We start from the raw sequence: 19,618 nt of genomic DNA, 5'->3' as shown, positions 1-19,618 counted from the left end.
GTTGCTGGTAAGGTTACAGACAAGGCGCTTGTAGCCTGGTGTAGGATTCTGTGTGTGGTGGCTCTTGAGGCACCGGCTCAAGCCTCCATTCCTTGTGAAGCTCCCCCAAATTCTTGAATGCATTTCACTCGACAGTCCTCCAATCTGCATCACAGACAACCTCACCTGGTCTGTGAACACCACATGACTGCTCAATAGGGCACAGAAGTGCTTGTACATCCTGCGGAGGATGAGGAGAGCCCACCTGCCCCTGCCCATCTTCACGACCTTCTACAGAAGCACCATAGAGAGCATTGTGACCAGCTGTCTCTCTGTGTGGTGTGGAGGCTGCAGTGCCTCCCACTGGAAGAACATGAGGAGAGTAGTGAGGACAGCAGAGAGGATCATCGGGGATCCTCTCCCCTCCATTAAGGACATTTCATCTCAGCGCTGTGTGTCCCGAGCCTGTAACATAATCAGTGACCCCTCACCCTCCCACCATGGACTGTTCTCCCTGCTGCCCTCTGGAAAGAGGCTTCGCAGCATCCGCTGCAGAGCCACCAGGTTCTGCAACAGCTTTATCCCTGTCGCCATCAGACTGTTAAACTGTTGAACTCTGAACTGGACTCTACACCACATTTGCATCTTTAGTTTGCGCTAAAAATGTTGCTGAACTTTCATTATCCATTTGCCTTTTTGCACCGTTATATTTTGGACATAAAGAATGGCTGAACATTCTTCTGTATACTGTTCTTGCACACTGTTTTTTCTCCTGTAGTGTTACATTCCGATCACTGCTCCACTTTATACTGAAATGTTGCCTTATTCCACCTGTGATCCCATTACACTGTCGTAAGCTGTATGCAACAAAATTTCGTTCTGTATGCACCCTGTACATACAAAATGACAATAAAGTTGTCTAAGTCTAAGTCTAATCTTTTCCTACCGCACTTCCTCCTTCCACTCAATTTTTCTGTTAATACGTTTGGATACAGAGCTCTGAAGAACCAGCTCCTTCGGCGATGACCTTTAGTGGCTTCCCCTCCCTGTGAAGAGTGATGATGACTGTCTCCAGGACGTCTGACCAGTCAGCAGTCATCCCCATGATGGTGTTATCTACTGACTCAGAGTGAGAGACCGTTGAAAGGCTCAGGAAACCTTTGCAGATGGATTAGCTGATTAGGGAGTGCCACCGTGAGTTTCCAGTAACTTTCTGAGACACTGATTTTTGGGATTTCATCATCTGTAGCCATAATCATCATAATTAAAAGAAACAAAGGCTTGGAATATATCCTATGTGTAATAATTCTATATGAGTTTTACTTTCCAAAATGACAGCAAACATTTTTACGGGTCACCATATACATTTTTAGATTTGTAGATGTTTGACTATTTTAACTCCATGTTGATGATTTTAGTGTTTTTCCCCTTTGGTAGTATATTACTCCATGTCTGATTATTGTACTTACGGAGTGTTTTTACGAGTTTTTTTGGCCCAGTCTTGGTCATTCTAGTCAATTTTATCCATGTAATTTCTCTTAGATTTTTTGTTGGATCCATTACCCGGTTTAATCTTCTGAAATATGACAGATTCTAACACCCGATCAAACAAAAATAATTTTGAATAACCTTCTGTGGGAAGACAAACATTTAATGGAGTCATATAACCCTGACGTCCTTACTGCAGGCTATTTAACGTCTCCCAGTACGTGAAAAGTAGATTCAAAATGTTTGCACCTCTGTACAAGCATTTTCAATGTTTTACATTGTGGCCAATGTAAAATGACTGCAACTACAAAGAATGGCAAAGGGGTCCCCCGCTTTATAATCCATTTCTTACCCAGCATGGTGGCCTGCTTGAGGAATTTGTAGCTGGTCTCGAAGGTCATCTGCTGCAGAGGTGACGAGTTCGATACGATGGCGTGCCGGTTTAGAGGCTTGTAGACGCCTTCAAAGCACATGTAATCCGCCACCAGCGACAGATGCCTGGGGTCAACCGCAATACCTGGAGACAGTCAGCGATCTGAGGTTACAACCCGAGTCCTTCCAGCAGCGGTGTGCTGCTAGTTCTGTGCTTTTATACACTTAAATGTCTGTGGAAGTATAATTAAGTATACATATTCATTATGAATCTTTGGCAGATATTTCAGTAGTGGTCAGACTTTAAATGAGGAATCGGCATAAAGAGAAGGAAAGAAGACAGTTATGGAGGAATATTAGACAAGTGGATGGATGGATGACAAAGAACTGTGAAAGTGAGAGAATGGAAACACATGTGGGTGGAGGAGTGGAAATAGTCTGGGAAGACAAAAGCATTCCACACTCAATCTATACTTCATCTAGACCACAACAATACTTTGTTTAATTCCAGTCCTTCTGAAACTGTGCAGGAAGCCTGTGTCTCTCAGAGCAGGCTGTTACCGTAGACTGCAAAGACGTCTTTGATCTCCTTCTCTATGACTCTCAGGGCCACTTCGATGCCGTAGGTGTTGGCCATGGCATGGACCTCGTTGGAGTACAGTTTGTTGATTTCCAGGATCTGGAGACAGAAGGAGATCATGTGACATCTAAACACAACCATGCAAAGAACTACAGCAACGACAACAAGATCAGTCGCTCTGGATTTTAACCCAAAGACTCAGGTCCAGCTGTTGTACTTGGGACACGAGGCCATCATCTGAAGTAAAAGGCTGAACTGTGTATGCCAAGTCTAATATGCTGAATGAATTTTACTGCTCACACTGTACATGCTAACACCAATCAGACCCTAAATAACTCCTATATGGTGAGAAATGTCCCCAAAACATTCCCAGCTAGCAATGAAGCTTTACAGCATGTTATCAAAGACGGCACTAATAAAGCAGTCCGACTGAGACGTCACTGCTTTAATATCCACTTTTAAACACAAAATAGACATATATGCCAACATGTGGTTCTCAGTGACAGTCCTGCTAAAAGTCACAGACCTTTTGTGTGTATTCTCTATCAAAACTCAGTGTAACATTGATAAAGTGTGGCATAAACTAGGAGGAACCCTCCAGTGTTTCAGGTTGCGCAGCATGCCGGTGACGTACATCGCTGTACTTAAAGATTTCGTGCATGTTGATGCCCTCTGTGTTGAGCAGCGTCCGTTTTTCCCCGGTCTTGGTGGTGGTCTCGCTCAGCAGGCACCGTGTCAGGCCCCGGGTCTCCATGATGACGGCGTTCTGGGCCAGCGCCGACAGCACGGAGGTCAGGTCGAAGTGCACTCTGTTGACGGGTAAGAGCAGCTCCACCTGGGAAGACGGGGCAAGGAGTCCCAATATGGCTCGGTTATGTAAAAACAGTGAAGTGCTTGCTGGTAGACCGGAGGAGCTGCTCCTCTGTGCAAGTTTGGATTTGTTTATATGGAAATAATCAAAGTCAACGACTTGATGAATCAAAACATGAGAGGACACAATAAAAGCACATAATTAAAGGTGCCTGATGAGGTATAAAGTCTGAGCAAACCTTATACCACATCAGGCCCCAAAAGCTATGAACATAAGTAAAATGCATTTAAGGACAAATCTTGTGTTGTTTTAGCAGAATAGCTCAACTTTTAACTTAAAGCCTAATCTGAAACTCTTCAAAGCTTTCTGTGCTATTTTCCTAATCCTGTGTTTTACATCCATGTTGCAGAGAAACGGCTGTGGTGGAAAACTACAGCTCTCCGTGAATCGTTCCCTGCTGCAGCGTCTCTTTAGTGGTCCCCTCCCCTCCTCTAAAACACTCGGCGTTTGCCTCTTAAGCCTGACAGCTTGTGTTGTTCAGGCCAGGCCTGCTCTGAGGGCTCAGCTAGGAGCCATTTAAAGCACCGTCAGCTCTAAACTAGACACAAAGGAGGATTTGTGACTAGTTTGCCCAAAGATGACGTTGAACACTCTCACAGGTGTTAACTAACGTTTTAATGCAGGACCAAACTCACCTCACACCAGAGTTCCTCCTGCTGGTCGAAGGAATACGTCTGTATGGCCGAGTTTGAAGACAGAACCGAATTCACCCTCATCTGGACCGAGGACTCTTCTCCCTCCTCCGCTCTTTTCTTCTTCTTCTTCTTCTCCACTCTAACATCTGGCACCTCAGGCTGGGGCTCCTCCACAGCGTTTGTTTGGTTGTTCTCCTCCGCCTCCTCCTGATCCTTTTCAGCGTCATCGGCTTCGTCGCCTTCGCCCTCGTCTTCGCTTTCGTAGTCGACCTGCGGATAAAGGCGGGTCAGAAACCTCAGCTTTGACGTTGCAAGACTTCTGGAGGCTCAGCAGTTTTGTTCCCAACAAGACCAACTCAATTCTCTGAATCTGCTGAGCTGGACAGAAAACACACATAAGAGCACTGCAAAAACGAAACTAAAAATAAGCCGGATTTTCTTAGAATGAGTGCATTTGTCCTTGATTTGAGCAGGCAAATAAGATGATTTGCCAATGAGTTCAAGAAAATCTGACTTATTTTTAGTTCCGTTTTTGCAGTGAGAAGAGTGTGTTGAGTTAAAGCTTAGATTATGGCTACGCTGCAAAAAGGAACTAAAAGTAAAATTTTCTTGAAATAAGGGTATTTGCCCGTAAATTGAGCATGTAAACAAGATTATCTGTTTTTCACCCCTAAAATAAGATAATTAAAAATACTTTACTGAAGTAAGATGATGGAGATGAGTTGTTCCTATTTTAAGTACAAAACAATCTTATTTACCAGCTCAAATCAAGGACAAATCCACTCAATTCAAGAAGGATATACTTACTTTTAGTTCCCTTTTTGCAGTGTATAAACAGCTAAAATCCAGCAACCTGACTGGACCTAAAGTTTCAAAATCAGAAACATTTTTAAAGAGACATAGTGGAGTAAATGGAGTTAAAAAAGTTAGAGTGCTTAACAAATAAATATGTATTACTATTATTATACAGTAATGCTAAATAAGGCTATACGAAGCTATAATTACATGCACTCCTATTTACCAAAAAAGTATAAGACACATGCACACAGCTTAGTTGTTGCACAATTAACCTTGTTAATGAGCTACCAGAGGTGATCTTTATGTGTGGAGTCTGCTATAAAGAACTTCTTTAATATATACTAAATATGAAATATCTGCACTAAATGCTATTGGGCTACAAGAAAATCTGCGTTCTCCATGAAATCCAGCATTTTGTTGGCAACTCGTTCTCTGAACACGGTATCCCCAAAAATAAACATTAGACAGATCATACAGAAGGCTAGAAACGCCTTTAATCAATCTAATGTCCATGTATTTTTAAAAAGAAACGTTTTCTAGTCACAATATTTATTGCTCATAGTTACTTCCTGTTAATCTACAGGCACGATTCGTTCTTTAAATGACCATCTATAACCATTATTGGCTAATATTCAAACTCAACCCCCTAAGCCATCAGCAGACCTATATCGGTATCAGGAGGGGACTGGGAGGAGTGAAGATGGATGTTTGTGTCTTCTGTGTCCTTAACGTGTCTGCTGTGTTGCTCTTCTGATCCATGCGGTGAGACATCAGTCCACCATGAGCCACTAAAACACGGACATGTTTCATCGTTTGCCTCTTTAATCATTCTGACGCTCTTCAGCCAGGGATTCACTTCCATCTACTCCCGTCTGTATCTTTGCACGTGTGTTCGTTTCTGAGGGTGTGATGGAGAATCAGGTGTAACCCCGGTGACCAAAAAGCAGCGCAGGGCTGTGGTATTTGTCTCTAAGCAACCTGAGAGCCGCCAACATGGGGTGAGGTGGGCGGGGCGGCTGCTTAAATCCTGGCACAACACTTTTGCTGGGATTGTTATTTCCTGTTTGTTTTTGTTCAGATTTAAAGTTGATGTGTGACAGACGTGTGTATCGGACATTAATGAAAATACGGAACATCTGGAGTCCCGCTTCCCTGTGCCGTAATACAGCACATGGAAGCTGTTCCATAGTTACAGCGGCTTAGGTTATCCTGAGGCTGCTGGAGGACATCAGGGTCTATTTTTCCCACTCTGCTGAGTTCTCCTACTGTTCTCCAATTTGCATTATTTATTTCAACCTTTAATTTTTGTTTAGTCATTTTTCTCTTTATAGTAGGTACATCTGGTCTGGCGCTCTGTGACATCATCCAGGGGAGGCAGATCATCTGATATTACCATATAACGTAGAAAGGATTCCTGGATCAACGTGTGCTTCTGTGCTTTCTGTGTCTCTGCTCTGTCTTCTCTAACCCCCAGTGGGTGGAGGCAGATGAGCGTTCACACTGAGCCTGGTTCTGGTTCTGCTGGAGGTTCTCCTCCCTGTTAAAGGGGAGTTTTTCTCTCCACTGTCGCTTCATGCATGCTCAGTATGAGGGATTGCTGCAAAGCCATCAACAATGCAGACGACTGTCCACTGTGGCTCTACGCTCTTTCAGGAGGAGTGAATGCTGCTTGGAGAGACTTGATGCAATCTACTGGGTTTCCTTAGATAGAAGGATTTGGCTGATCTGTCTGCTTTGATTGAATTTAACTTTATAAAGTACTTTGAGATGTGTTGTGAATTGTTGCCATATAAAAAACATTGAATTGGATAGACGTTTCTGGGAGTGCATTCCATTTCAAGACCAGTCTCAACTAGAGTTCGAGATCATAATCAAGCCTGAGGCAGGGTGCTGCTCAAGTCCTGGAATTACATTTCCTAAATGTCTGTTTCCAGGAAAATCTCTCAACTTCTCTCCTACCTCCTCTTCCTGTTTACTTTTTCTCCTGGCGTCTGTTGCATCAGCGTCTCCTTCATCGCCCTGATCATCCACGATCTCTTCTTCCCCCTCTGCTTCTCCATGATCTACCTGCAGAAGGTCAACAGGACATATTCGTATGTCTTCAAGGAAGGATAAGATCAATTCAAACCCTGCTGAAGCTGATGTCCAACATGCATTAAAATAATGAGACAAATCTGAAGGAAAACCGGACCTCTGCCGTCCCATCCCCGTCCAGGTCTTTGTCTCTAGGGGTGGCCTTCCTCGTCTCCACGGCGATGGACGCCAGCTTGGCTGTGCGCTTTTTAATGGCTTCCAGGAGGAGACGGAAAAACCTGGAAACAGAGGACAGGTGGGTCACGGGGAGGGTTAAAGACCAGGAACGTGTTTGTGTTTCCCGACACACACAGACAGAGACCTGGTTTCCATGTAGCGCAGGATCTGATGGGGAGTCAACAGCTTGTCGTCACGGTAACGATCAGGAGGCAAGAAGTGAAAGGTGACTTTGAAAGATCGCAGTTTTTCATAACTTTCAATCCGTAGTGTCTCCACCACGTCCACCTTCTGCAGCACCTGCACACACACACACACAAGTATTTTTTTTAGAACTCCATTTGTGCCAAACCCTGATCTCTTACCCTACCCTTAGCCAATGCTATTAACCATTCCTAGTCTAACTCTACCCTGAACTTATTGCATACCTTAACCAGTACAGACACACATGGGTGTGCCGAGAGCGAGAGCGAGAGAGAGAGATATATTCTAACCTCAGCCAGGCAGACCCTGGTGAGCTGCTTCCTCAGCGTCTTGGCTCTCTTCAAGGCCCTCTTGCTGTTCAGCACTGGGACGCTCATCATGGGGGTTTTAATGTTGGAACTGGCCACCATCAGGATCTCTCTCAGTCTGCAAGGAGGGACACGTTTATTAGGAGTGAAAGATGAAGCTGGACTGTGATTAAAGCAAACAAAAGCAAACAGCTGCCGTTGCATTGGGTGACTAATGGCATCGACCAGAATGAGGCTTCTTCCTGCAGCAGCGCTGAAACTGATCCTGAACACACACACACACACACACACACGTGTTTAATGTGTACATGGGTGTTACCGGGGGATCCCCAGAGTGACGTTCATCTCTCCTCTGCCAGCGAAGTGGAAGGTGTTGAGGGTCATCTGGGTGGAGGGCTCGCCGATGGACTGAGCTGCCAGCAGACCCACGGCTTCGCCCGGGTCACACAGGGAACGCTGCCACTTGTAATGGAGCAGCTGGCGCAGGCTGACAAACACAAAGGCAGGACAACCGCTTTACTTCACTGAACTGCTTCTCCGGTGTACCCCCTTACTGACCTAACGAAAACAACTGGACCTAAACATCTGGATCGGGTCCCCGGCTTCCCAGAGCAGACAGAGGCGGATGTGATGTGAAAAATACATTTTTCACATTACAACCACAAACTTTAATGCACCTCATTAGCACTCAGAGCAGCGCATACCAACGAGGATGGAAGATGAAACAGGTTTTTAGAAAAGTTACCAAACAAGCGTGTGAAAAATGTATCATGTATTTGTATTCAGGTCAACAGAACCACCGTCTGCTCAAAGCCCAGCTGTGGGTCTGTCGGGGTATTTTCTCCTATTCATTACGGTTAAGGTCTGGACTTTAACTAGGCCACTCAAACGGCCAAACATGCTTTGATCTAACCCGTCCCACTGCAGCCGAACAACTAACAACTGTCGGGTGGACCCTGCCTCCTAAGTGGCTTCAAATGGCTTAGCTCCTAAATACATCACAGACTTGTTATCAGCGTATAAACCATCCAGACCACTCAGGTCTTCTGACTCCAGCCTGCTCTGCATACCTAGAACCAGAACTAAACAAGGAGAAGCAGCTTTTAGTTCCTATGCTCCAATTATCTGGAACAAACTTCCAGAAAACTGTAAAAGTGCGGAAAGCCTGAGTTCTTTTAAATCAAGATTAAAAACACATTTGTTTAAAATTGCCTTCAACTGTCCTAGTTAACTGAATCACCACTTTTTTGTTCTATTTTCTATCTATATTTTATTCCTACTTGCTCTTATTCTGTTTTATTTTGCTATGTTTTAATCATGTAAAGCACTTTGCATTGTCTTTGTACTGAATTGTGCTATATAAATAAATTTGCCTTGCCTTGCCTTGCCTTGCCTTTTAGATACAACTGACTTCCCTAGATGTTCATTTAGGGCACCTGAGTAAAGAGGCTGAATACATATTCACCTAACACACCTTACTTTGTGGAAAAACTTTTTGAAACCATACATCAGTTTCCTACTTCTAAATCATGCACTACTTTGGGTCGCTCTGTCACACTAAAATGCGCCAAAGTTTGCAGTTGTAAAGCGAGAAAACACAGGATCACGAGCTGGAGCATGTCTGGAAGCCCTGGTGGTAAAAGTTTTGTCTGAGTTTCATTTCTATCCACCCGGCAGTCAGCTTTCAGGCCTCGACGTCCCCTCACATCAGTACCTCTGCGTCTCCATGCCGCCCTCCGTTGTGCCGCTTTTGTTCTGAAGGTAATTCTCCGTGATGTCGTGAAAGTTTTCAGACACCGATCCGAAACAGACGTCGGGCCGGAACAAGCCCAGGGAGGGCTCGGGGCAGCGGGAGGACCTCTTTCTGTATTTGGCTCTGCTGGCTTCATCCAGAGAGCGCCAATCCTTCACCAACTGAGGAGAGAGCAGGATTTAGACGAGGCTCTGGTTCAGGCGGGACGGCGGGCCACCTCAGCGCTTCATGCCGCTTAACGCAGCTTTACCTGCAGCACTGCGGGATCTTGGCTAGCCAAAGGCTCTGTGACTTGCATAGCCTCTCTCAGTTTAGCCAACTTCTTCTGGGAAAACATTAGAAAGGCTCCTGGAAGAAAAATAAGAGCATATTCACATTACTCATCACAGGAACACTGTAACTACATGTCATAAAAAGCAAAAGGGGCTTGACAGCAAAGTGTGCACCCAGACTGTGTACTGCACCTTTCCGAGCACACGCCATCTCTCTCTTTGCTTTCCAGCGCTGGATGGCTGCAAAGTGACGGTTTGCGCTGTGAGTGTCCAAACGAGCCACAACATTGTCCAGGTTCTGAGACCTCCTAATGACCTGGTGGGGAAAGGGAAAGTTTTAAATGCTTCTGGTAATCACAGCGTGGGTTTATTGTCTCTACAGTCACTCATTAAACTCCTTAAAGCTACATTTAGAATTTATTTAGGCCTTAACGTGGCTCATTTAAAGCCGTTATTATCCATCTGTGTAGTGGAAGCTAGATTTATTTATCGTTTTATCCTTTAGCCCCCTGAAACGTGATTGTTGTGAAGCACTTTGGTCAGCTGAGGTTGTTGGAAATGAGCTATATAAATAATAAACTGTCTATTTAACTGTAGAAGAGAAAACAGAAAAAAACAGGTTCATGTATACTGAAGCATAATTAGTAGTGATAAGGAAGGGGGCAGAGAGGAAAAGATGAAAGCTTATTAAAACATGTGGTTACACTTGTGATTTTGGCCAAAGACACGATGTGACGCGTTGACTGGGCCTCATTAAAAAAAGCTGCAGCTGGAAAATTAATCTGCAGGGACATTTCTTTAAGCTCCAACAGTAAACATTTTCCAGGGAGCCGACCGATGCAGCCGAACTCTTCCTGAACTCAGAGGCCTCTGAGGAACAACCCCTCTCTGAGACAAAGCAGTAAACTCAATAAACGCAAACAACAAACACCTAAATGTTAAGGGTTGCTGCAAACTGGAACAAGTTCAAACCTTTTCAGCATTAATATTCAAGGCCTATATAAAATCACAAAAAATACCTAAAAAATTCATAACATGTTAGATGTTTTGGATGACAGTCTTGCTCTTTTGGCATATTATGCTTGCTGCACGTTTAAATATAGACGTCATAATGGTTATTAATGATAACTTTATGTAAAGAAAGCAGTTTAAGCTGAAAGCCGCACTTGATCAACAGGTTTAGAAAAACAAAGACACTGAGGGTTTTTTTTTTATGTCATATTCTTAACATATCATTTTTAGAACTGAGAACAAACCTTTTAGTGATTTAATGTGAGAAGCAGAAGGCTGTCAGGGCTAAATATTTGAATCCATTTACTTACAGCGCTTAAAGGCAGCTCAGAGTTTTACAGAGCTGCGCCTTACTGACAGGGTGAGCGAGGCTACTCCTGAGTAAACCTGCTGAGTCTTTCTGCTTGTTACAGTCAGGGCCTCCTGCCCCGCGCTACATAGCATCTTGAGACGTTAAAACATGATTTGAACCACAAGCAGCTTTTCCTTCCAGTCTTGTCGGCAGAACAGATCTAAACGTTTTGTGTGCAGCACATAATTATCCCCAGTAGCCACGCTGAAAGACCACGGGGCCCATCGACCACACAGTTACTGTAGCAACCATTTTGGCCAGTGGCATCCAGGGAGAAGGAAGCACTGAATTTGACAAGGTTGCCTCTTCCAGCTTTGCTCCACATCACAACAGAGCGCGTCTCTCTGCTGAGCTGAAGCCGCTTATTGACACACGGCCGGAGAGAAAAAGCTGTGGTCCAAATCCTGTGCTAGTTCCTGATCTGGTTACAAATCAAACAAACCGCTGTTAAATCACCACTGAGTCTGAAACTGGAAATGAAACCATTATAGACACTGGGGCCCATTTCTTTACCACTGATATTTAAGGCCTGACATAGAGACACTGATTCATATCTCAGTTAGAAATAAAAGCATTAAAATGCATCTTCTACTCTCTGGATTATTAAAACTTTTAATTGTCAGAAAATAGACCTGAGGAGCTTCTCCCCAGCAGGGGAAAGAGCAGGCTTTGATTCCTCTTCCTTCAACAAGTCCCCCACCGAACAGAGTTGTTGAGAACTAGTATCCATTCCATATGGTGCGTTCGCTGACAGGAAAAAAAGACTTGATTTCTGGTTTCCAACGATTAGATGGAAACTCTCTGACTCCAGACCCCGGTTAATTTCACGGTGCATCTTTAGACGCAACAACAAACACGGGATCACACACGATTCCCATTGGCTGTCAGATTATGGTAAAAAGTGAGAAAAATTTATATTTTTCCTAAATCAGAATTTAACATCCCCACAGAAACCCAGCGGTGGTGTTTAGTGCGACACCTCGTAGTTGTCCTCGATGAAGGGGAACTGTCTCGGCTGCAGAAACTGGGTCTTGGGGATGTCCAGGCCGTCCTCGCCGTACAGGAACTGGATCACGGATCCGTCGCTGTCTCTGACGGTCAGATCGTACTGCACCACCAAGCCCTCCAGATGCTTTATGATGCACCTGAGGGGGAGGAGCAGGAGGAAGGGCAACACATGCACACATTTATGTCCACATCTCACATATCTTGGGACAGTTAACAGTGATCTTTACAGTAAAACCTTCTCGCTTCCAAACGTCTCTTCAGGAAATTCCGTTTTCTAAGGTAAAGACAGGATATCTGCGTTACCTCTGCAGGTATCCCGATCGGGAGGTTTTCACAGCCGTGTCCACCAGTCCTTCTCTGCCAGCCATGCAGTGGAAGAAAAACTCCTGGTGGTGGAAGAAAACAACTTTATGAATGCAAATGTGCACAGGCCACAGCAGAAACAGCAACGGGGATAGAAATAACTGAACTGCTGAAGCCACAAAATGGACACTGTCATTTACTGAAATTTACTGCATTTTACCGTCATTTTCCAAGCTGTATGCAAACGAAATTTCGTTCTGTACACATTCTGTGTATGCAGGATGACAAATAAAGTTGTCTAAGTCTAAGTCTTAATCAGCAGGTTTGGAAAATGCAGAGTTGTTCTGGTTTTTCAAAACTTCATTCTAATACTGCATCCAGAGCTGTTTCTAATTATTAGGAACACAAGCAGCACAATTTCCTTCCTTTTCCTTCCAAACTCAGTCAGCCTAAAAAAACAAGACTTCTTTATCAGGATTGAAATGTGTGGAAAACCCGTTTGAGCTCGGCCTGGCGATAATTCTGCGGCGGCGGTTCTTTTTAATAGGCGCTGCTGCAGCTGGATCTGGACCAGCGCCTCTGCCACGGTCTGCATCTCCCTCCCCTCTGGCTACAGCCAAACCCCCTCGCTGCTGACTGTACGCACCTGTGGCTTGATTCCCGTCAGGAAGCGTCCGGAAACGAAGCCCCCGGCACCGGGCGACGAGTCGTACGGCTGGAAGCAGGGCAGGAATTTTCCTGAAGGCATCAGCGGAGGCCTGCGGCCCTCCAGCTCGATCTGACCCAGCAGGCAGGAGATCTGGAGAGGAGCGGGAGAGCGGTGGTTTGAAAACGGGGCCGGCGTTCTATCCCCGTCTCTAAGCGGTGCAGGACAGAATGACGGTACCTGCATGGTGTTGACAGTGGAGCCCTTGGCTCCGGACTGGACCATGAGCTGGAGGTTGTTGTCTGGGAACGGGGTGTGCAGTCCGACCGGCATACACACCTGCAGACACACACAGCGAGACTCGGTCATGACGGACGACACAGCCCGCCCTCACACACAGGAAGCTCCTTCCCACTGTAGCACCACTCTGGAGGTTTAATTTACACCTTTGAGCCTTCAACGTCTAGATTTTCACCAAGCACCCAAAATAATTTGCCGTTTCTCAATCACATATCCAGGCGCAGTTTTCTTCCAGCTTTTATTACAACATTACCATGAGAGTACCAAAACATTCGCTGAGTTAGGTTTCATCTGTTTTTCCCTCCACAAACAATGAAATAATGATGTTTTCAGAGCTGCTCTAGTTGCCTGATCTGGGGTCCAGCAATTTCACCGTTTTTTTAGCATGCAAGTAACCTTGTATTGGTTATAATCTGACATTCACAGAAACATGTTTACATAAAGATGAATTACTTAATTTAATGTTTTGTTTAGCTTCCAAACTGAACCTAGAACCCTGGGCGGTATCTAAAACCCAAAAATAAAAGGATCTAGCTTCTAGAAGCTAAATAAAACATGTGATAGAGCTCATTTTTTTTCAGTTTTTATTTTTAGTAACAAAAAACACAACTTATGGCAATATCAGAAGCCTCCATGTAAAAACCGATGAAATTGCCTTTAATTTCATTAATAATTTAGAGTTTATCAAATGATAATGGATGAAAAAGAAGATATAGTCTGAAAACCCAAAGATTTCTCCAGATTCATTCTTTGTGTTTGCATAATTATTAAGACTTAAACGAACAAATCAAATGCCAGACAGCGTAATAAAACTGAAACTGAAGAAAGAGGTTTTTTAACAAACCATTTGATTACAATTAAAAACTACAGCACAGGTCACTCGACCCCTCATATGCCATCATGCTAATGTAGACATTTCTGTGGAAGTGATGACAGAGCAGGCTTTAGTGCCTTAAATTTCACTTCAAGCCACAAACTTCCATCATTTTATGCGGGTTTAGGTCGACCTACACATAACAGTGGAATAAGGTGCTGCGGTTAGATGAGCCCAAAACTGAACCTACATTATAAAATGATGAACATCTGCCCTGAACAGAGCAGATCGAGGGTTAAGCATGTTGGTGGCGGCATCATGCTGTGGGGAGGCTTTTCTTCAGCAGAGACAGGGAGGCTTGTCAGAGGACATGAGAGGGACACTTTACCTTGTTGATTTCATTGTTCACTTGGTTCGCCACTTCCTTGAACTTGTGGTCGGCCATGGTGAATTCTCTCTGGTCAGGGCTGAGGTGAGCGTCCTGCCATCGACTCCGAGCCTCAGCCGGATCCACGTTAGGAGGGAGGTTGAAGGCCGCCTGCAGGGCCTGAGCGGCAGTAACAAGGAGACAGCCACAGCTATTAGAAACTGGCATGATGGGAGATTTAACGAGCAGACTGCTGCCCTCTTGTGGTAGCTTCAAAGAGGACCTGAGAAATAATCTGAACTAAGTCCAAAGCTGCAAAATGAACAGGTTTACATGCTTGATGAGCCTTTTATAAAGACTGAATTGCCAGACCAGCTGCTCTCGTTCACCGGTTTGAACGCTTTACTTCAAGCGTTTATTCACAGCTGCACATTAAGCTCTGTCACAATTCATTGAGTGACTCAAGGACCTCCATTCATTGATTGAAACAAAATCATCTGCCTCGAAGCTTCAATACATTTATTTATTAACCGCACTGTGTTCCGGCTAAGCGACTAACGCTAATGCTAGCCTAGCCTGCTAATACATGGAGGGCAATTGTGGTTATCCGCTATGGAGACAGAAAACAACTGGCAAGAAGCAGCGCAGAGAAAGAGACCTAAAGTTTGATTGGTCAACATGGCGGCCAAACAGCCAATCACGTGAGGGCCATACCATTATGGGAAAAGGGGGAAGGGGCAGCGAGTAGAGGGTGAGTTTGTTAGATTGTTCTGTAAAAGAACTATGAGGGACAGGAGAAAACAAAGCATCTGTCTTTAGCACATTAGTTGACAATCATGAACGTCGATAAATTATTATAAGTAAGAAAGCTCCTGCTTCTCTGGTGGGCCCGAAAACCCAACTGAGTTCAGCTTGTTTGTCTTAAGGGTAGGAGCTTAAATCTAACATTCTTACTGACAAAGTTAAGTCAGGTTTACAGCTAATGGGGAGTCGTCGGCCTACAAAACCGATCTGGGTCCAAACTAACATGGTCAGAGCCGGCCCAGGTGGGCTAAAGAGGAAAGCGTGTCTGCCGCACACAGAGGCTCGGCGTTCTGTTAGCCAACTGGCAAATATTTCAAGTTTGGCCCTAAAATAGAAAAACACGGCAAGGTGGTTAAGTGATGTCAGGGTGAGCGGAGTCCCTTCAACTTTGTCTCATGGTCCATTTCTAAATGTGCGCTCCACTTGTGAGCGTGTTCCTTAATGGCATTATAACGTCGGCGTTCTGTGCGCAGTACAGATTTATCCCCAGCGGCCATATTGGAGCGCCGTGGGGCCCATGAACCGCACCGTTACTGTGGCAGCCGTTTTGGCCAGTGGCATCCATGGAACGGGAAGCACTGAATTTGACAAGGCTGCGGGTCGGGTCAGAACCAACAGAGAACAAACACGCCGCCGCTTCACTCACCTTGGTGCCCACTTTCAGAGACTCTTCAATGATTTTCTTCCTCTGCATGTTGGCTCCAGGTTTCACCAGAATGTCTTCCACTCCTAGACGTAGAGACGGCAAATCCAGATTAGAAACGCACCCATCCAGTTTTCTCCCCCGATACAGATACCTGGGCTGAGTACATCGGCCGGTACCGAGCCGATACTGCTGTTAAATGAACCGCATACCTTGCCATGTGAGTAAAGGCATCAGGTTTGACAAAAAGGGTTAAAAAGGTGCTTTTGGAAGTGCTCAGTTAAGTTTGCAGGGTGAAGTTTATCAACTTTATCCCCAACTCTCGATTTCTTGTTATATATTACATGTTGGTGTCGTATCGAGCTTGAAATGTTTCCAAGTAGCAGACTTGGCCCAGTCTCCGCTTGCTCCATGTTGCTCTGTTTGCTCATCACTAGCTGCTCACCGGAGTAGCAAACAGAATTGAAGTGACTAGTATGTGTTATTAGTAAAAAAATAAGCTGCGGCTGCGTTTGCTCCTAGGTTCATACCCAGAGTGAAGCCTCTGTAGAGCTGCAGGTAGGCGGTGAAGAGTCGAGCCAGGCAGCTGAGCAGCTTGCCGCTGGTCTCCCCGCCGTACAGCTCATAGCAGCAGTGGACCAGGCCGTACGCCGAGGAGCCGTAGTGAGCCTTGTCCAGAACGCCCACCAACAGCTCGCCCTGACGGATCACCACCTGCAAGACGAGGTAATTAAGGTTTCCACCCACTTCGCCTTGCTGCTGTCATCTTGCCCACGCAGTGTGTGCTCCTACCTTTGACTCGCACATTCTTTCTGGTTGGTACCCAGGCGCAGCTCGAGGGGGAGACCGGATCCACGCCTTGCCGGGGATTTTTGCTACGCCCGTAAGGTTGAGAGGGACGGCTTTCTCTGGGATGATGTTCAACAATAAAGTGGACACCACCTAGGAGAAAATGACACAGGGAGCCTGTAGCAGCAGTAAAGACACACAGAGCTGTAGAAAAGTATTCAGACACCTTGAACTCTGACACATGACAACCAAAAATCTGGTTCTGGTTTTTATGGGTTTTGTTAGGATTTTATCTAATAGGCCAACAGATAACTTCTAATTGTAAAAGGATAAACGTCTTCAAGGGGCCTGGTAACATATTTTGACCAGATATATATTTTATGTTTTAGGTTTTAAAACAAAATACAAAAAAAACAAAAAAAAAAACATTTATCTTCAAATAGAACATTATACACCAAGCATTTGTTCTGACAGTGTTTACTTAGACCAGGGCTGTCCAAACTTTTCGGTACATGGGCCAAAACTGTCAAGTCAACGAAACTCGAGGGCCAAAAAATTAACACAAATTTTTTAAACAAATGTTTTTTTTTTTCTTTTACTTGCTCTACAAAATATGATAATTTTAAATAAATTAGTCATATTTTCTGAAGGAAATTAATCTGATCAAATTATTGTAGATCCAAATTTAAAAAAAAGGGTTTTGCTCATTTGTTGTATTCATCCATTATTTTTTAATCATTTAATTTGACTCTTTAACGATAAGAAACTGAACTCTTTTTGGTCTAGCAATATAAGAACAGTATTTGGGTCAGTTGTTAAAATTTTTATAATTTAATTCCAAGCAGATTTTAATGCACCAAAGTCTGCATTTGAGTAATTAAATATCTTTGGATAGATGTTACTATGAAATTAAAAGAGAATGTCAAAAGCTTGTTTATTAAAAGATGAAAACTTTGTCTTGTACTTGTACAATTGTAGGATTTTAACTTTTCTGTAATAGTTTTGCCCTAATTAAAAACTAGAATCTTCCATCTGCACCAAATCTTTCTTGAAATGCAGTTGGGGTTAAAATCAGTACAGGGGCCTCCGGGCCGCACTTTGGACATGCCTAACTCAGACCTTACTGAGCCTGAAAGGAAGTCTGCATCGGGATCGTGTGCCAGTGTGTAATTCAGAGAAGATGCCTCATTCATGCGCTGCATGGTTTTGTACCAAAAGATTCACATACCAGATCAAATGGCATTAACTTTCACAGGTCAGGATGGACATATATTTATGGTTGCATTTATTCATTATAACGTTATCATAACGTCGTATAAATGTCTGTGGGCTCCATTGCTTCACATGGGCTTGTTATGGTAAATATACACTAAAGCGCTTCTTTTACTAACAAATAGGGAAAAAACAAAGTATAAAACAGAAATAAAATGTATTTTAATCTAATTTTAATCAAGTTTCTCTACATACAAAAAATAAGTTGTGCTAATTTTGCTAATTTGCCTCAAGCAAAACGGACTAGGGCAGCATGACATGTGGCAACTATATCGTTATCGCCACATCGGTGCGTGAAATATTCATATCAGAAACAAGGACCCTATAAAGCTCAACAATTGTTGGCTAAGATATTCCAAGAGTTATGAACCAGCATATTTCATGCTAACATAATACTAAGTCTTCTGGTCGCAGACGCTCACACGCGTAACAAACGACATTACCCACAATGCCAAAGGTCACAGAGTGATGAAGAGAAAAGGAAAGAAGGACATAGGCGTGGTGCGAGTGCTGGCCTAGCGGTTAGAGAGCTGGACGTTTTTGTCTTGGAGATGCTGCAAATGTTGCTGGTTCGAAACCCGTATGCATATCTAAGGCTGCGACGTGAAAAATGAGGACAGGTTCAAGGAGGGTGAACATCTGTGTGCTTTTTCCCCTGCAGCTAAACAAGTCTAAGGCTACGTTCACACCGCAGCCTGAAGTGACCCATTTCCCTTCTTTTTGCCCATATACGACCTGAATCTGATCTTTTCATGACAGTCTGAACAACACAGATCGGATTTTTTCAAATGCGACCCAGGTCGCATGGATATGTGGTCCTGATTCTGATACGACCTGTGTCTGTACGGCCGGGTCACATATATCCGACCTGTACGTCACTGATACACGACAAACGTCACTATTGTGCGTCCTGCTGTGCAGAAGCAGGAAGAAAGACGAGACCCATAGCGGACAACAACGAGGAGAGCAGTCAATGGACGGAAAGCTCCGGTTAGAAAAGGAATTAAAGATCGCAAAAAGCGCGGCAGCATTATAATCCATGTTTACTTCCACAAACAATGAGCACGCTTGCTACGTGTGACATCATCGCGTCCTCTACTGCGCATGCAGGACACTTAGGTTGTATGAATTCAGTTCACACAGGAGATCACATACAAGTCGCATATATTTGGAAATGTGAACGGCCGCGCAAAAAAATCAGATTTCACAACAAAAAAAATCGGAATTGAGCATTAAGGCGTGCAGTGTGAACGTAGCCTAAGTCCCAGTTGTTACCTGCTTGCCTGTCCACAGCTGCTGCGGTTTGAGGATGGTCGGAGGCAGCAGCTTGACTCGGCCTGCCCGGTCGGTCAGTCCTCTGTACACCAGCTCCGTGTACTGGTCTTTGGTGAAGAAGCAGCCTCTTATGGTCATCTTGGTTCCTGACACCATGTGGTCCTGGATGAGACCCGCCAGCGGTTTGCCATCCTGAGCAGAAACAGAAAAACATCAGCATCGTCCCTCTGCTTCAGAATGCTCTGCCTCTTACAGAGAGAGGAAAAAACAAGCTTCCGAATGTAGGCAGGGTTTATAGGACATTTAATCCACCTTAGGGACGAGGTACTGCTGGTTGGTGCTGACCAGCGTGTAGGCCTCTGCTCGGCCCAGCTCGCTCTGAGGGAAGTGAGCGTTCATCTCGTCTCCGTCAAAGTCGGCGTTGTACGCCTTGCAGTTGGCGTAGTGGAGCCTCAAGACCTGGGTCAGCAAGGAAAAAGGAGGGTGCTCAGCGATCATGCTACTCATCAACACCGCTCTACTAA

General features: G+C 44.6%; 1 protein-coding gene and 2 non-coding genes across 3 annotated transcripts in view; all 3 read right to left on the bottom strand.

Annotated features, from left to right (window-relative positions):
- polr1a (RNA polymerase I subunit A) overlaps positions 1 to 19,618 on the bottom strand; it is a 28,551-nt gene that overhangs the window by 1,622 nt on the left and 7,311 nt on the right. The window contains exons 15-36 of the mRNA XM_012853443.3: positions 19,407 to 19,553; positions 19,095 to 19,286; positions 16,551 to 16,700; positions 16,289 to 16,472; positions 15,762 to 15,844; positions 14,333 to 14,491; positions 13,071 to 13,169; positions 12,831 to 12,983; positions 12,185 to 12,267; positions 11,853 to 12,018; positions 9,703 to 9,826; positions 9,489 to 9,586; positions 9,200 to 9,399; positions 7,805 to 7,972; positions 7,468 to 7,603; positions 7,119 to 7,273; positions 6,915 to 7,035; positions 6,683 to 6,790; positions 3,926 to 4,195; positions 3,054 to 3,254; positions 2,401 to 2,518; positions 1,820 to 1,984 (exon numbers count right to left, since the gene is read on the bottom strand). Coding sequence (XP_012708897.2) covers positions 1,820 to 1,984; positions 2,401 to 2,518; positions 3,054 to 3,254; positions 3,926 to 4,195; positions 6,683 to 6,790; positions 6,915 to 7,035; positions 7,119 to 7,273; positions 7,468 to 7,603; positions 7,805 to 7,972; positions 9,200 to 9,399; positions 9,489 to 9,586; positions 9,703 to 9,826; positions 11,853 to 12,018; positions 12,185 to 12,267; positions 12,831 to 12,983; positions 13,071 to 13,169; positions 14,333 to 14,491; positions 15,762 to 15,844; positions 16,289 to 16,472; positions 16,551 to 16,700; positions 19,095 to 19,286; positions 19,407 to 19,553 — 3,280 coding nt within the window. The remainder of the gene's footprint in view (positions 1 to 1,819; positions 1,985 to 2,400; positions 2,519 to 3,053; positions 3,255 to 3,925; positions 4,196 to 6,682; positions 6,791 to 6,914; positions 7,036 to 7,118; positions 7,274 to 7,467; positions 7,604 to 7,804; positions 7,973 to 9,199; positions 9,400 to 9,488; positions 9,587 to 9,702; positions 9,827 to 11,852; positions 12,019 to 12,184; positions 12,268 to 12,830; positions 12,984 to 13,070; positions 13,170 to 14,332; positions 14,492 to 15,761; positions 15,845 to 16,288; positions 16,473 to 16,550; positions 16,701 to 19,094; positions 19,287 to 19,406; positions 19,554 to 19,618) is intronic.
- LOC118557578 lies at positions 11,041 to 11,177 on the bottom strand. Its single transcript, XR_004927931.1, has one exon. It is a non-coding gene; the product is annotated as a small nucleolar RNA SNORA5 (small nucleolar RNA).
- Positions 15,577 to 15,713, bottom strand: LOC118557577. Its single transcript, XR_004927930.1, has one exon. It is a non-coding gene; the product is annotated as a small nucleolar RNA SNORA5 (small nucleolar RNA).

Source organism: Fundulus heteroclitus, chromosome 23, assembly GCF_011125445.2.
Source record: "Fundulus heteroclitus isolate FHET01 chromosome 23, MU-UCD_Fhet_4.1, whole genome shotgun sequence".
NCBI lineage: Eukaryota > Metazoa > Chordata > Actinopteri > Cyprinodontiformes > Fundulidae > Fundulus > Fundulus heteroclitus.
This window is presented reverse-complemented; position numbering and strand designations above follow the sequence as displayed.